Source organism: Lontra canadensis, unplaced genomic scaffold (genome assembly GCF_010015895.1).
Source record: "Lontra canadensis isolate GAN:19392208 unplaced genomic scaffold, GSC_riverotter_1.0 scaffold8, whole genome shotgun sequence".
NCBI lineage: Eukaryota > Metazoa > Chordata > Mammalia > Carnivora > Mustelidae > Lontra > Lontra canadensis.
Window position 1 is genome coordinate 13,864,348 of NW_022631002.1, and position 16,539 is coordinate 13,880,886.

At 46.5% G+C, this 16,539-nt stretch overlaps 2 protein-coding genes across 2 annotated transcripts in view; one reads left to right on the forward strand and one right to left on the reverse strand.

The window, feature by feature from the left end:
• The window catches only part of PKD1L3 (polycystin 1 like 3, transient receptor potential channel interacting), a 52,008-nt gene extending 47,683 nt beyond the window's left edge, over positions 1-4,325 (reverse strand). Inside the window, 3 exon segments of the mRNA XM_032853712.1 lie at positions 2,427-2,546; positions 3,401-3,451; positions 4,031-4,325. Coding sequence (XP_032709603.1) covers positions 2,427-2,546; positions 3,401-3,451; positions 4,031-4,325 — 466 coding nt within the window.
• Positions 4,326-6,310: 1,985 nt separating this feature from the next.
• DHODH (dihydroorotate dehydrogenase (quinone)) lies at positions 6,311-16,143 on the forward strand. Its single transcript, XM_032854043.1, has 9 exons — positions 6,311-6,351; positions 8,843-9,055; positions 9,186-9,385; positions 11,152-11,234; positions 13,218-13,405; positions 13,987-14,100; positions 14,539-14,692; positions 14,866-15,025; positions 15,726-16,143. The coding sequence occupies exons 1-9, from the start codon at positions 6,331-6,333 to the stop codon at positions 15,778-15,780; spliced, it is 1,188 nt and encodes a 395-aa protein (XP_032709934.1). The 5' UTR covers positions 6,311-6,330; the 3' UTR covers positions 15,781-16,143.
• The last annotated feature ends 396 nt before the right edge of the window (positions 16,144-16,539 follow it).

Genomic DNA, 16,539 nt, shown 5'->3' on the forward strand with positions numbered 1-16,539 from the left:
GGAAAATCATCATCATTTAGGCTGTATTAAGGGTTGTTTTTCCTATCCTGGAGAGGATTTGGGCCCAATAACCTCCTGTAAGGATGAAAAACAGTTCACAATTGTAAGGTGGCACACTCACATTTGTGACAAACACAGGACCACTTGATTTGCGCAGAGACTGGCCTCACAACCTTGGCCTCACCAACAACAGTGCTATCAAAGCAAAATCCAGCAAGCGTATCACAGAGAGCTTGAAAGGGTGGAAAACGAGAAGCTGGAAGCCAAAAATTTATTACCCTGAAATACAGGGTCCTTTCAGTATCATCTGAGGAAGGGGATCTTTTTTTTTCCTTATAATAGACAAATATTGTAATGTGTTCTGTTTTATCAAGAACCCATAGATGTTTCTTTTTTTTTTTTTTTAAGATTTTATTTATTTATTTGACAGACAGAGATCACAAGTAGGCAGAGAGACAGGCAGAGAGAGAGGAGGAAGCAGGCTCCCCGCTGCGCAGAGAGCCCAATGCGGGGCTCAATCCCAGGACCCTGAGACCATGACCTGAGCCGAAGGCAGAGGCTTAACCCACTGAACCACCCAGGCGCCCTAATATTTAACTTTTTTTAAAAAATTTTATTTGTCAGAGAGAGAGTGTGTTGGAGGCTACGTCATGGTTGGAGTTGTGGATCAAACCAGGCCCTGACTTGTGTCTCCTTCAAAGTCCGGACACCTTGATAAGAAGTCAAGGACAGGAAAGTTGAGTAACACTGAGAAAGGGTCTGTGCTATGTGTTGTGCGCTTGCCTACGTGACTTCCCACATACTCTCCCTACAGAGGGAACAATGTGGTCAGGGTCATGAATTCTTAGTTGGTCCTTGTTGTTCCTGTACCTCCCGTAACCCACTCCCACTCCCTGGTTGATTGTCTCGCTAATGGCTTTAGCGGAGACTACCTGGCATCACGAGGTTTGCTTGTAGTTAATATAAACTTGTTATAGAAACTTGTGGTCATCTGACTAGGTACTGATGTATTACTCCTATTGTGATCTGCCTTATAAATGATTGTAAGATGTGGAATAAAATCGGCACTGTTGGACATCATCCTCAGTGTTCCTCCTGCCCCCATCTCTGTCTATTAATTTCTTTTCACCATCCTCTTACCCTCACGTTCCTGGTCGATTTGTCGCGCCAGCCACAACAAGAGTGTGTGTGTGTGAAAGAGCAGCAGGCAGAGGGAGAAGCAGACTCCCCGCGGAGCAGGGAGCCCAACGCAGGACTTGACCCCAGGACTCTGGGATCATGACCGGAGTGAAAAAAGCAAACGCTTAACTGACCAAGCCACCCAGGCTTCCCAGATGCGTCATATTTTAATAAGAATGTATTTGTGACTTTTTTTTTTTAAAGATTTTATTTATTTATTTGACAGAGAGAGATCACAAGCAGGCAGAGAGGCAGGCAGAGAGAGAGGAGGAAGCAGGCTCCCTGCTGAGCAGAGATCCCAATGTGGGGCTCGATCCCAGGACTCTGAGATCATGACCTGAGCCGAAGGCAGCGGCTTAACCCACTGAGCCACCCAGGCGCCCCTATCTGTGACTTTTTAAAGTGGAACAAAATTTTTACTCAGACTGCGACATTGTAAGGCCCTCGAGAATTCACTGAACTAAGAATAATGCTGGACACACCCACCATGAGAAACACAGATTGAAAAACCACACACCCAACTTCAGGCACACAATTCTCATCGCCTACTCCTGCGGAAGGAAACCGACATGACAACAGCCTCGTCACCCTTCACGTTCTCATCTTCCTCCACCAATATTCTATTTTCCTCCTTTGCTTTTGTGGTCTTCCCTCTGAAGCCCAAGTGCCGAATGGCTTGCGGGTGCATGTGAGGAAAACAGAGTTTACTGCGACCCCTTCTCCCACATCACCCAAGTCAAGAAACGAAAGCAACATCAGGCACAGGTCTAACTACCAGAGTGGGATGTATATGAAAGTCATTCCAGATGAAGAGTTTCTCACTCCAGTCAGTATCATGAAGATCATGACAGCGCATCCTTTGCGCTATCATTCACAGACTCTGCGACAAGAAACCTCCTTAAGCACATTCTCTCCCAACCCCCATTTTTTTTTTCCTTTCATTTAACCAAACCCTTAAGTAAATCTTGAGGTATAATGTCCATGATCTGCCCCGGAGACAGGACTAGGACACACATCTACTCTTAAGCATTCTCCTCTTGGGTGGTTCCTTCTTAAAAAACCACTTCTTGTCAAGCTGGACTTACCAGGCTTTTTCTTTCCTCTGTTGCCTCCTCCTTTGGATGTCACTTGGCATAGATCTCCCTTTCATGGAACAGACTCCTTAACCAATACGTCTGCATGCTGTCCTTATGTAGAATCAGTTTCTAGAAATTATGAATTTGGTGGGATGGGGCTTCATCACTTACCAGCCTGGCAAATGAAAGAATGTTCCAGGGGGCACAAGTCCACTTTTGATGAGATCCAGTTGGAGTTTCTGGACATGTAAGTGCAGCTGGGCAGCTCCAGGGGCCAGGGACCCACGATACCTGCCATAGGAAGACCAGACCCAGATGAGCCTCAGACACCAAAATCAACCTTTTTTCAAAGTAAATATGAAAACCAAATTTTGCTAGCTTCTAAGAGATGGAACTTAGGATATCCCCCAAATGTGATGTGTTATTGAGGGTCCAGAAGTGAATGGTCAAGAAAGAATTCTTGAGACATCTTCAGTGCAAGAAGGTGGTTTTATTAAATATTGGGACAGGACCTGAGGGCAGAAAGAGCTACCCTGGGATTGTGAAGAGTGACTGACTACGTTCTTTCCAATTGGGAAGGGTTAGGGAAGTCTCTAAGTAATTTGAAAGCAAGGTTTCCTGGACCTTGAGGGGGTCATTTTCTACTGTGTAGTAAATCTTAGTTACAAGACCATTTAAATGGCTATCACTGGGCCATACGTTTGAAGGATGATTGCTAACCTATATTTCTCGGTCAGGGGATGAGATAAAGGACGTTTCCAAAGGGATTTTTATTTTTTTAAATTTTTTATTTTTATTAGCATATAATGTATTATTAGCCCCAGCGGTGCAGGTCTGTGAATCGCCAGGTTTACACACTTTACAGCACTTACCACGGCATATGCCTTCCCCAGTGTCCATAACCCAACCACCCTCTCCCTCCAAAGGGATTTTTAGATGTTAAGAAGACTTGCAGGATTCTGGAGGTCAGGTTAATGTCAAGCTAAGGTTGCTTGCCTCCAGAAAAGTGTTAACACTGAAACAGTTAAGCTTCTCTCTGCCCACACATTATAATTTATTTTTTCATATTAGGTGCTCTTTATCACAAGGCTTTGTATTAATTTACCTAGACTTCAGTGAAGATGATGGTCCTATAAAACGGCCTTAGATATTTCTCCAAGACCACAATATTACAGTGCATGACTTTGAAAATATCTCTGTAAGAAAGGTAACAGGCAAATAATTTCTCTTCTGGCTTCTGAATTAGGAAACTTGGAGCCAAGAATGATGAGATATTTGCCAGGAACAAAGTGGCCATAAAAAGTTTCCCATTTTAGGGGCACCTGGGTGGCTCAGTAGGTTAAGGGACTGCCTTCGGCTCAGGTCATGATCCTGGAGTCCTGGGATCGAGTCCCGCATCGGGCTCCCTGCTTGGCAGGGAGTCTGCTTTTCCCTCTGACCCTCCCCCTTTTCATGCTCTCTCTCTCTCTCAAATAAATGAATAAAATATATTTTTAAAAAAGTTTCCCATTTTAGAATCCTACACAGCACTTTCAGTGAAATATCAGGTATGCTAGCTTTTGATAAACTCTGAGAAAATCTCACAGTCTTTCTACACAGACAAATCAAAGGTTAAAGCCCCAAAATATAAATATATCAGAGGAACTGTGGTAATGAAGTAAAGCGACTGATTTTTTCTATATACAAAAGCGGAAAGATTTAACTTTTTTTCTTTCTCCTGTTCCAGAATAAAAGTAAGGACTTTTCTTTTATAAACACTCATCTCAGAGCCTTACCTGAGTTGTTTTTCTCTTGATGTTTTCCCAGGTGCTTTAGATTTTGCCCAATCCACCACTTACTCCCTTCCTCTAGAGAGTCCCAGAGAAGATTCTGGACTTCCAGGTTCCAAGTGTAAGCAAGGTGTCCCCCCTGGACACGGCAGTGATTTTCTGCTTCCTCGTAGCTGCAGTGAAACCTGTTAAGTTGGTAACAATGATTTGTACCATGTCGCTCTGGGATATTTAGCTCATTTCCTAGAATGACACCTGTTCTGATACATAACCAAAGCCAGATTCCTCCCCTGAAGAACATTTTCTCTGTGAATTGTGAGCAAGAACAGTGTAGGGGCTCAGCAGCTGACTGGTCCTTTAAATATATTCTTGGTGGGTTTGTCTTATTTATTAGTATCATTCTTTTAGGAAGAGGGAATAATTTGAGAAGGAGATACAAGGCTTTTTGTTTTTCTGTTTTTGTTTTTAAGAACCCAGGTGAAGTCCCTACGAGCTGAAAACAAACAGCAAAGATCAATAAAGCAATGGGCATTTATAAAGCACCCGCACCTGTGTCTACACAACCAGCTGTGCCTTTAGCTTTACAATAGCTATTTGCTAAGTCCAGGCTGTAAAGGAATAGAAGATGTGGAATAGCTAAGTCAATGTTGCTAAAAATTAAGAAATGTAGTGTGTGTGTGTTTTAAAGGAAACCATTCTTACAGAACCCCAGGACAAATTTAAATTATTGTATTCTGCTTTTTAAATACGTTCAAACATAAAACTAGGCATAACCTATATGCTACAGCTCTTACACAATCATAAAAACCAAAAAATAAATATCTGATGGAAGAATACAAATTAAATACAAACAGCTGAAAACCAATGAAATGAAAACGGGCTGCACTAAATAGCTATCAGACAGAGAAACAAGCTATGACCACATAGGTTGTTCTGATTTGGCAGGCACGCTATCTCATGCTGTAGCAAAAATCCATTCTCACCACTTTTCTTTATTTAACTTGCTGAAAAACCTTTGTTCATACAGCATGTCATTTGTCCTTCACCTGCAAGCCATCCATCGTTTATTTCAGCCAGTTTTCTTTCTTGGTACCAAAATATGAGAATGAATACAATAAAATGTGGGCACTGAAATAGCTTGGTAGGTTTCAGGGTTCAGGTGGTTGTCCAAATGGCCCAAATGATACTTAATATTATTTTTAAAAATCATTACAGAAAGACACCAGTAACCAATATTCTCTTAAGTGTCTATGCCAAGAATACACTCCTCCCTCAGTTTGAAAAACAATGCGGTCATAGAACTAAAGATAAATATGGTTATGTTCCTTACTTTCAAAACATTTACAGTCTAGCTGGGGGGTGGGGTGGGGGAAGACCTAACAATTGTAGTTAATAACGAGAGTGCCACTGGACAGCATATATCTATGAAGACTCAGATGAGGAAGAAATTTTTCCCAGCACTTGACCATCTTGAGATAGAGGGACTGGTCATCTCAGCAGGAGTCAACATAAGTAAATGCATGGCAAGTGTCAAGTATTTAAAAGGGGAAAGAAGTAATTTTGTGTGGGGCGGGTGAGATGGGCACTTGGGAGACAGTACTGGGAACTGGAAACTAAAAAACTGAAATGTCTTCAAATGCCAGGAAAAAGAGTATCCAATTAATATGGAAGTTTTCTAAATAGAGTCCACCAGGTTTTCGCCGCAGTGGAATCGTAGGGGAGCAAGACTTTGCTGCAAAGCCTAGGTTTCCCAAAACCTTCATTAACACACATACTTACGTACATACATACGTTTTAGACATTTTTAAGTGAAACCTGGTGCTGATGGAATCTTCTCTGAAGTCAACTCGGGTATCTTACACAGTGCGGTCTTTCATTCCCTATTTACGGTGTCTGATACATACTCCCAACACGTGCTTTACCGAGAGCTTTCAATTTAAACGATCATGATATTGGTGAGCGGGTTGCTTGGAACTGAAGATCTACACATGCGAGGTCTCTCGCCCACGCCGCTGGACCAGAAAAAGGGGACGTGCACCCCCCAACGCCAGCAACCCACAGCACCGCACAGCTCAGAGACCAAGTCCAGCGCCTGGGGCGGAAGGGGCGTGGCCGCCGTCTTCGCGCGCGTCGGCGTCCAGCCACGCCCCCGGGGCGGAGCGAGGCTTTTTCCGCCGCCGGGAGGCCGGCCCCACCCTCTTGCCCGGCGATTGGTGAAGTGGCTGCTGCGCGGCGGTGATTGGAGGGCTCACAGCCATCTCCTCCAATGGAAATGAGCCAGAGGCGGGTCCAGAGGCGGAAGGAGCATGGCGTGGAGGCAGCTCAAAGTGAGTTGAGAAAGTGGGCTGTGCAGTAGATAGTAGTGCGGGCGAGGTGTGGGGCAAGAGGAGAATAGAGGGCTAACGTGAGCGAGGTGTGGACGGGTTTCGGCTCCGAGATCGTGGGCCCCCGGCTACGTCTGTGCGTGTGTGGAGGCACCTGCAAATGCCAGTGCGTGTGCATTAACACGCGTAACAGCACGTTCCAGTCTGGGTAGATGCAGGTTTTTGCCAACGCACGTGGGCCAGACTTTTACTGACCCTGACACACGGGCGTATAGTGAACACATGACCACCTAACACCGTGCGCAGGATCCAACGTGCAACGGCCCCAACCCTTCTATATGAAATTTTGGGGCGGGGGCTTGTGAACCGCGTCCAGATACTTGCTGATTGACATTAAGGGGCGTTCCTACAATCTGCTGGAGATTAGAAGCAAGACAACAAATACTTGCTCTATATTAACAGCTGGGAGTGATCCTCAAGGGCAGATCTGACCCCATCACTAACTTATGTAGGGAGCAAAACTCAAATCTTTATTCTGGTCAGGGTCCCTGCTTATCTCCCCAGCTTCTTTTTAAGTCGTCCTTTTCCTTATTCCTTGGTTTCCAACAAGCCCTTCTCCTTCCCCTCTTCCTTGGATGCATCTCATTACCTTCTGCCACTGAGAGCACCTTTACACTTTTTTCTTGAGCCCCCAGGAAACTCTTAGTTAACTCCTATTTATCCTTTGGATGTCAGCTTTTAGTTGCTTCCTCAAGCAAGCCTTCCTCCACCTCGAGGTTCTGTTATTACCTTATACGTTTTTTTCTTCATAGCAATCCTCACAGTTACATGTTTGCGTGATCATTGACCAATGACTGTCTCCTCCTGAGATTGTCCTCCTTGAGGAGCACTCCTCCGAGTGCTCTATAACTGTTGGGCAGATGATTGACTGAATGAATGAATGACTCATCACCTGGCAGTGATAACCAGAGAAAAAGCATTATGAAGCACGTTTTGAATAAGATTGTGATTCTTGACTCATTAAGACCTGATGCTCCTTTTAAAAAAATATTTTGCAACTGCTTTTATTATCCTGAAGTAGAATTTATATATAATGTGGTCTTTGTATTATTTTAAAAGTTCAACTAATTTCCTAACTGGAATATAAAAGAGAAATTGAAGGAATTTATAATAAAACATGCATTTCAGCATGTGCTATGGCATGACTCAGTGAGATATAGTCAGGTGTTTAAGTCTCTAGAAATTCTAGTGCCTCAGGGACGCCTGGGTGGCTCAGTCGATTAAGCATCTGCTTTCAGATTAGGTCATGATCCCAGCGACCTAGGATCAAACCCCACATTGGGGCTGATCAGTGGTGAGCCTGCTGCTTCTCCCTCTGTCTGCTTCTTCCTCTGCCTCACACTCCCCCTGCTTGTGCTCAGGCGCTCTCTGAGAAATAAATAAAATCTTTTAAAAAATTCTCAGGTATATGGGTGCCTGGGTGGCTCAGTGGGTTAAAGCCTCTGCCTTCAGCTCAGGTCATGGTCCCACGGTCCTAGGATCGAGCCCCACATCAGGCTCTCTGCTCAGCGGGGAGCCTGCTTCTCCCTCTCTCTCTGCTTGCCTCTCTGCCTACTCGTGATCTCTGTCTGTCAAAAAAAAAAAAAAAAACAACTTAAAAAAAATTCTCAGGTATGTTTTATTGTCAAACACCCAAGCAAAGCACTATACCATTCCTGAGATCTCTGAAATGGGGAACAATCCTTGGTAATGTTCTGTGCAAAACAGTGTAGTTGTCCCTCAGTAATTGAGGGAATTGCATTCCTGGAAAAGTCTGTGCAGGAGATAGTTGTGTTTATGTGGTGGACTGTAGGCTCAGATAATATGAATAGATATTTTGTACATACTGAGTGTCAGTAAGACGTTCAAAAGTCATACAGGACAGGGACAATTCATCTGTCTGAAGCCTACAACAATGCAGGATGTCTGCCTTTACAGAGTCCTCCAAAATGCCTACCACAGGTCCCCTAGGAGGCGATACTGCCTCTCTTGAAACCTCTGGCTTGGAGTCCTTCAGGGCACGATGAGTGTTAGAAGTGTGGATACAGGGGCGCCTGGGTGGCTCAGTGGGTTAAAGCCTCTGCCTTCGGCTCAGGTCATGATCCCAGGGTCCTGGGATTGAGCCCCACATCAGGGTCTCTGTTCAGCAGGGAGCCTGCTTCCCTTCCTCTCTTTCTGCCTGCCTCTCTGCCTACCTGTGATTTCTGTCTGTCAAATAAATAAATAAAATCTTAAAAAAAAAAAAAAAAAGAAGAAGAAGTGTGGATAAAGCCACTAAAAGTTGAGGCCAATGTGGGAGCAGGACTAGAAATGAAGGAGACCACTGTTAGCAGAAGGCTGGGGATGTTTCTTCATGTGACATGTCTTTATGTCCTGTGTGTATGGTGTAAAGGGCACAGAGAATTTACTGCAGTCTGCCTTGTGGTACTCTAAATGGGCCTTTTTTCTCCCCCAGAAGCGGGCCCAGGATGCTGTGGTCATCCTGGGGGGTGGGGGACTTCTCTTCACTTCCTACCTGACAGCCATGGGGGATGAACATTTCTACGCTGAACACTTGATGCCGGCGATGCAGAGGCTGCTGGACCCCGAGTCAGCCCACAGGCTGGCCATTCGCATCACCTCCCTGGGGCTCCTTCCTCGTGCCACGTTTCAAGACTCTGACATGCTGGTAGGTGTTCTCGGAACGCCTTCTGATTAACAAGCTCTATAGGTAATTCTCACCTAGATGGGCTGTGGTCTGCCCTTGGAGAAACACCAGGATAGCCCGTGTATGTCTGGCTTTGTTTCCTTCTTCCTAGGAAGTGAGAGTCCTGGGCCATAAGTTTCGAAATCCAGTTGGAATCGCAGCAGGATTTGATAAGCATGGGGAAGCTGTGGACGGACTTTACAAGATGGGCTTTGGCTTTGTTGAGATAGGCAGCGTGACTCCGAAACCTCAGGAAGGAAACCCGAGACCCAGGGTCTTCCGCCTCCCTGAGGACCAAGCCGTCATTAACAGGTAGGTGAACAGCTCAACGGGGGAGGCCTCCTTCTCCGCAGGGCACTCGGCGATGTAAGATCTGCCGGTTTTTTTCTGTCCTACAGTGTGGACATTTTTTTGCTATTTAGAATGTTCAGGAGCTGTGTTGAGCATCTCCTGTGTGCAGGCAGAAAAACAGGTTTTGGTATTCTGCTTTAACACACACACACACTGTAGCTCCGAGAGCCACATGACTTACCTATAATCTGGAGATCATAAGCGGGAGAACTTGAATACAGATTTAGACTTAACTTGACTTTAGAGTCTGTGCTTCTTCCCCATTATTATTCCAGTGCCCTTGCCCAGCACTGTCCAGTAGAAATAGAATGTGAGCTCTGCGTGTAACTTAACATATTCATGTGGCCACAGTAAAATAGGATAAAAAAATGGGTGAAATTAATTTTAATAATATGTTCTATGTAGTTATTGTTTATGGTTATTATCTTTAACTCTAAATCATGTACTCTAAATGTCATTTTAACATATAATAAAAATAAAAATGATTAATTAGCTATTTCCCTTCTTTCATTCTTTCATTGAACAACTAAGTGTTCAAAATCCAGGGTGCATGTGACTTACAGCGTGCTCAGTTTGGGCTGGCCGCATTTCAGGTGCTCAGTGGTGCATGTCGCCGGCAGTTCTTGCATTGGACCGTGTAGCCCTGGCCTTTAGTAAACTAGAAAATTTAATAGTCCACATGTACAGCTGCTTTTAGTAAGAGAGAGCCTTCTAGTGTAAAGCCCTTCTCTTAGTAAGCCCTGGGCAATATTCACTACAGTGAACCCAGAAAATGAAAAGTCTGTACTTTTTGGTATCAGAGTTTTGAGAGCCTCCTTGGGAGATTCTGATCAGCATCTTTGGGCTTGGTGATGGCCTTCTGGAAGACTGCCTTGGGGAATTTTATTTGGCCGCACATCCTGTTTCATCATGCTTGTTTCAGGGAAATTTTCCAACGTTAGAAGCAAAGTTCTTGGCTTTCCGTTGCATTGCAGGCTGGGATTGGTATTTCCAGGCGAGGTAGATTTGTTTATGATTCAGCTGCCACGAAAACTGCAGGCACCAGGACAATGGTACTTCGCAGAATCCATAGGCGAGAAGTGGTTGAGGGGGGAGAGCCTGTGTGTTCAGCCTCCTCGGTCTGGGAGGCACGGAGTGGGTGCCCAGTAAACACCTGCCGCATGAATGGAGTAATTCATTCATTAAGTCCACAAAACAGGTGCCTCTGTATCTGTTCAGTGTTTTTGGCTGCAGGTACCAAAGTGGCTTAACCAATAAGTGTTGGTTATTATTTCTTCTCCGGGAGGCATTAGTGGAGCGCAGGCAGGAGGTGGAAGATGGGGTGGTCAGAGAGGCCCCTCTTGGTGGGAGGAGCAGTGAGTCAGGAGTAGGGGCCAGACCCAGACAGATCTGGGCAGCTATGTGGGGCCGGACCCAGACAGATCTGGGCAGCTATGTGGTGAGTCTGGGCTGTTGCCCGTGCTAGGTACTAGAGCGGCTTGTTTATAAATTTAAATCTTTCCCTCTGTGTTTGATGGTGTTCTGGCAAGTTCTGTAGGAGTTCCAGAGGTTAGACTTTGGAAGTCTAAGAACTGACTCTGATTTTTTTTTTCCTGTTTCTAAAAATCAGAAGTATAGTGGAAATGGCCTTGAAGCCATCTTGCCAAAGTCTCTGCCTTCTGGCTGAGGGCTCTCTTCCCACTTCTGTCCCCTCTCTTGTCCCCTCTCTTCCCACTTCTGTTCTCCAGATACGGATTTAACAGTCATGGACTCTCGGTGGTGGAACACAGGTTGCGGGCCAGACAGGAGAAACAGGCCAGGCTCACAGAAGGTAAAGGGGGTGTGCTCTCGAGGGACTTTCTTCATTTATTGGAGGGAAACCTGTGGGAGAAACGTCAGAAACATTCCTAGTGAAATAAACATGACTGAGCAATAGGAAAAAACAAAACAAAACACTATGGAACTAGGGAATTTTCCTGACTTTATCACAGCTGCCAAGGTTTTAACTGAATTTTACAATTTAGCAAAGACTCAGTTTCTGCCTCGTTATATAACCTGGGTTATATCATAACTGGGGCAGCTTGTAAATGAGCAAAGCAAAGCGGCTCCTCTGTGGTCACATGGGTGGTTAAGACCTGAGCAGGCCTTGAGCGCCATCTTCCTCCATCTTGCTTTATGGTCCCTTTGTGTGTATATAAATAATGCATGTTAATTATAGAAGCATTAGTAAATACAGAGAAGCATAAAGAAGGCCATTAAAATTACTCATACTCCTTCCTATTTGGGGAGAGCTGATCCTGGCATTTGGGAAACTATCCTTATGACTTGTTCAGAAACCCCCATTCAGGGATGCTTCCATATGTTCTCTGGGGACTCTGCTTTGCTGTCCCTCAGGATGCCTGTAAGTGTGTGTAGCCCTATTTTGTCCTCCCCATACCTTCCCAGTCGCCCTCTGAGATTGTGTGGGGCTGTGGCCATTTTCCTCATTGGGTCCCTCTGGACCTCTTTTCAGGAGTTTAGCCTCGTGTTCTCTGTTCTCTAAGGAACAGAAATTGCAAAAGCTGCGGTGCCCTTTTAGGATGGAGTAATTCAGGAATATCTAACTTCAAAGTCTTAGCCCTTTGGGTAGCTAACTGCTGATGGAGGATCCATTAGCTGCACGAAAGGGATGCTTTTTTTTCAAGCCAGCTTATCTGCTCAGGGAAGAATCAGCTTACAAATGGCTTGGCTTGGTGGAGGCTGGACTTGGGAAGTCTGGAGGCCTTGTGGAACTTTTGTCTAACTGAACACTAACCCCCTCCTCACCTCCCTTCCCCCACGGTATATTTACTTTAAAGCTGGTGATTAAAAGGGTGACTAGTTTAGGGTATGAGAAGGTGGGATGCTGCTGTTTGATCCCACCAACCTGACACACATTTTGAGGGCTCACTTGCAGTTCCAGGTCTTTTCCCAATCACCAGCTGGAAGAAGTAGTGAGCACCCCTGCGGTATCCGTGACCTTTGCAGATAGGGTGGTCGCTTAGAAGTACAGACAACCTTTTGCTTTGATGGATAGCAGGTTTCTGAAATGTTTTTCTTAAAGTCCAAAATGCAATTCGATAATCCCATGGGTTTTTAAGGTGGTTGGCTTAGTACTTACTGTGCAAATTGAGACATTTTGGAGAGCGAAGGGTGCAGGCATTAATAATTATGCCCAGCCATAGGCTGGATCCTGGAGCCTTGGCATGAGTGCTCACCCTAGTTATGAGGGGGAATCCCTTCTCAGAGAGCTGAAATTCTAAGTTATTAAAGAGTTATACCTCTATATTTTAGGCATGATTAGTAGAAAACATTTTCTGGTATTGTAGACATATTCTTGAATTTTGCTTTTTTCTTCACCACCGCCCACCCGGTCATGTGACTCAAGGCCAGCAGACAGCCCTTGAGTGTAAACATTTGCCCCTTCTGACATGTCTGTGGATTTCCAACGGTCCATGTGACATTTATGAGCTCTAGCTTTTTATCGCTAGTATTTGCACTCTGAAATGCTCCATTTTCCATTAAATTTTAAAAAAGAAAAAGGGCACAATGCAGTAAAACAAGCTAGTGGTTGCCCTGACACTGCTGCGCCAAGGTGGTGAGCGCCTCTGGGTCAGCCGGCCGCAGCACCCACAGCTGTCGTGGTGTTTGCCCACCCGTCCGGGAAGGTCCCGTGCAGAGGTCAAGACCTACAGGGCTGTTCACTGGACGGCCAGCCGTGTAGTCGAGGACGTCGTGAGCTTGTTACACGGGAAATGGCATTTGGGGACAAAATCTTGACGAGCGATCTTTACAGAGGGGCTGCCCCTGGGAATAAACCTGGGGAAGAATAAAACCTCGGTGGACGCAGCTGCGGACTACGCGGAGGGGGTTCGTGTCCTGGGCCCCTTGGCTGACTACCTGGTAGTGAACGTGTCCAGTCCCAACACCTCTGGGCTGCGGAGCCTTCAGGGAAAGGCGGAGCTGCGCCACCTGCTGACTAAGGTAGGCAATTACATGTCCGGGCTCCGTTCTGCCGCCTTTCCGGCCCACTCCTTTCCGGTTCTTTCTCCAGAGGGAAGCTTCAGCATCACTGCCGAGAAGCGGGCCTTAGCAGCTGGACCGATAGGGCCCCCTTCTATCCTTGTAATCCCCTCTGGTAACGCTGATTACGCTCAACAGTGATTAATGACTCAGTCACCTGTCCCTGCTGTTACACCATAAGGTCTGAGAGAACAGGGGCCTGGGTGTCTCTGTCCCTAGCAATGAGCACACTGAATGAATAGTATTTGTGACAGTAATTCCTTGTTAGGAATTACTAACTTTTTAGGAAAAAAAGTCTAAGTAGACCTCAATAGATTAGCTAATGCCAGTGACAACACTAGGGGTTTAATCTTGGGGATCCCTTGGTTCAAGAGAATCAGATTCATCTTCATGGGGTCCTTGGCATAACTGAGAGCTTTACTTCCGGAAAGGGAGATGTTGCTGGTGCTTCCGTGTGAGAATGAGCTGATGTGCGGCTGCAGTCCTGTGCACTGGGGGCTGCGGCCTCAGGGGACCCCGTCTCTGGCCACATGTTGCTCTAGGTGCTGCAGGAGAGGGACGCTCTGCAGGGAGTGCGCAAGCCAGCCGTGCTGGTCAAGATCGCACCTGACCTCACAGCCCAGGACAAGGAGGACATCGCCAGCGTGGTCAAAGAGGTGCGAGTCGGGCTGGGCCCTGGGACACCCCTCACTGCCTGTGGGTTGGGGGCATCTGGCCAGATGGGCTAGTGTGCGGCTTCCTTTCTGTGATGGTGAGAGCTGGTTTGGTATGTGTCATGATGTAACTCAACACGGGATACAAAGCGAATGTTTGGAGAAGTCCTTTCCCTGTACTTCTTCCCTCCCACATTCATCCAGCAAGGGGTCTGAGGCTAGCGCTTGCAGCCTGGGTCAGACTGGGGTATTCTGTCACTGTCTCCAGTGTGACCCCAGGTCCCTGTGTCATAGGAGAGTGGTGGAAACACAGACTGAACCTGGAAATCCTGGGTTCACATCCTAGTCCACCACTTATTACCTAGGGGCCTTGGGCAGGACAAAAGTAAGTGGTTCTTACCGGCCGTGACTGGAGGGCTTTCTCTCTGTCTCTCACTGCAGCTGGGCATCGATGGGCTGATTGTCACCAACACCACAGTGAGCCGCCCTGCCAGCCTCCAGGGTGCCCTGCGCTCTGAAATTGGAGGGCTGAGTGGGAAGCCCCTCCGGAACTTATCCACCCAAACCATCCGGGAGATGTACGCGCTCACCAAAGGCAAGAACTCGGTCCCTGTGTCTTCACCCTTGTGTGAGGCTCGCCAGGCTCTGGGGTTTGATCTGAATCAGGGACCCCTGAACTGCATTCAGCAGGGGCTGGAGGGCGGCAGGCACACTGAGGGTCTCGCGTTGCCCACCTGTCCTGATGCTGTTGTATCTGCTTCGGTGCAGGCGGAGTCCCCATCATTGGGGTCGGTGGTGTCAGCAGCGGGCAGGACGCGCTGGAGAAGATCCGGGCGGGGGCCTCCCTGGTGCAGCTCTACACGGCCCTCACCTACTGCGGACCGCCCGTGGTGGGCAGGGTCAAGCGGGAACTGGAGGGCCTTTTGAAGTGAGTGGGGCCACGGGTGGCTTGAAATAGGAGAACTTAAATGTGGCATCAATTCCAAAGACTCAAGTGAAGGAGATGCTATTCACTGTCTCTATTTATTCCTCATTCAAAAAGGATTGAGAAACACAGGGCAAGGAGGCCCCTGGGTGACTCAGTCATTGGGTGTCTGCCTTCAGCTCGGGTCGTGGTCCTGGGGTCCTGGGATCGAGTCCTGTGTCGGGTTCCCTGCTTGGTGGGGAGCCTGCTTCTCCCTCTCCACTCCCCTTGCTTGTGTTCCCTTTTTCGCTGTGTCTCTGTCAAATAAATAAATAAAATCTTAAAAAAAACCACACACACACACACACAGACAGGGCAAGATGACTGTGTTGCTTCTCTGACAAAGGACAAACAGGGCCATGGAATTCAAGATTAACTTCCAAGACAGTGCTATTTTGGGTCTGAGGAGTTTGGGCAGCTACCCTGTTCAGTAACATTGGCTTGAGGTCAGAGAGCTGTTAATACTTGACATTGATTCTCTTCCCAGTGTGAAGACTTAGATGGAAATTCCTCTAGTTTCCTGGGTGAAGACCACAGAGGAGGCATGAGGCATGCCTCTGGGGGACACAGAGGCAGGGGCAGTTATAGTGAACATGGGCTTCCAGTGAGAGCAGGAGCTGTCCTTCATCATTTGCTAAAATTGCTTTGTTTTCTCTTTTTCCAGGGAACAGGGTTTTACCAGAATCACAGATGCCATTGGAGCAGATCATCGGAGGTGAGGATGTTGTCCGTGGCAAGCCTTATCTGGAATCTTCTCACTAAAGCAGGAGGGTCTTTGTGGCTGGATTGAGAGAGGAGAGCAACGTCCCCCAACCCACAGGAGCCCTTCCTCTGGCCCAACTTTTGTCAAAGCCAGTCATGAGTGTCACCAGAACCAATGCATGGCTTTCTTTAATCACTTGTTGAACCATAACTGTGTTAATGATTCTTTCTAGACTCAAATCCCATTAGTATTGCAAGGACATTAAATATTTGAAGGAAAAAATCATGAAAAAATCCACGAAAAAAAATCATGGAAAAAATAAAGCCATTTAAAACCTGATTTAAATCACAGTCCTACCTGGAGGGCCCTGGGCTTTGCCCTGATACTGTAGGTCCTCATGGGCCTCTGCTGTCTGGGGTCTGCACCGGGCTTCTGACGAGGTTGATTCTCTTTCATTCTATCTTAACTTTTATTTACTTAAAGTTTTCCACTTTATTTTAAAAATACTTCAGACACAAAGTTCCAAGAATCGGGCTTGTGGGTGGCCATCCTCTCTCTGTCTGCACATTGTCTTCCCTCTGTGAATCTGGGTCCTCAGCTTTTCTTATTAGGACACGGATCATGTCAGAGTAGGCCCCACTCCCACAACCTCAATTTAAGTTGATTCCCTCGGTAAACATAGGATCTCTGCAAATAAGGGCATACTCTGGAGGTCTAGGGGTTAGAAGATATAACATAGTAATTTGGGGGAGACACAGTTCAACCCATCACAGGA

Coding starts and splice junctions, on each gene's coding strand:
- DHODH (XM_032854043.1), top strand. CDS start 6,331: ATGGCGTGGAGGCAGCTCAAA. Junction 9,056..9,185: donor TTCAAGACTCTGACATGCTG/GTAGGTGTTCTC, acceptor CCTTCTTCCTAG/GAAGTGAGAGTCCTGGGCCA. Junction 13,406..13,986: donor TGCGCCACCTGCTGACTAAG/GTAGGCAATTAC, acceptor ATGTTGCTCTAG/GTGCTGCAGGAGAGGGACGC.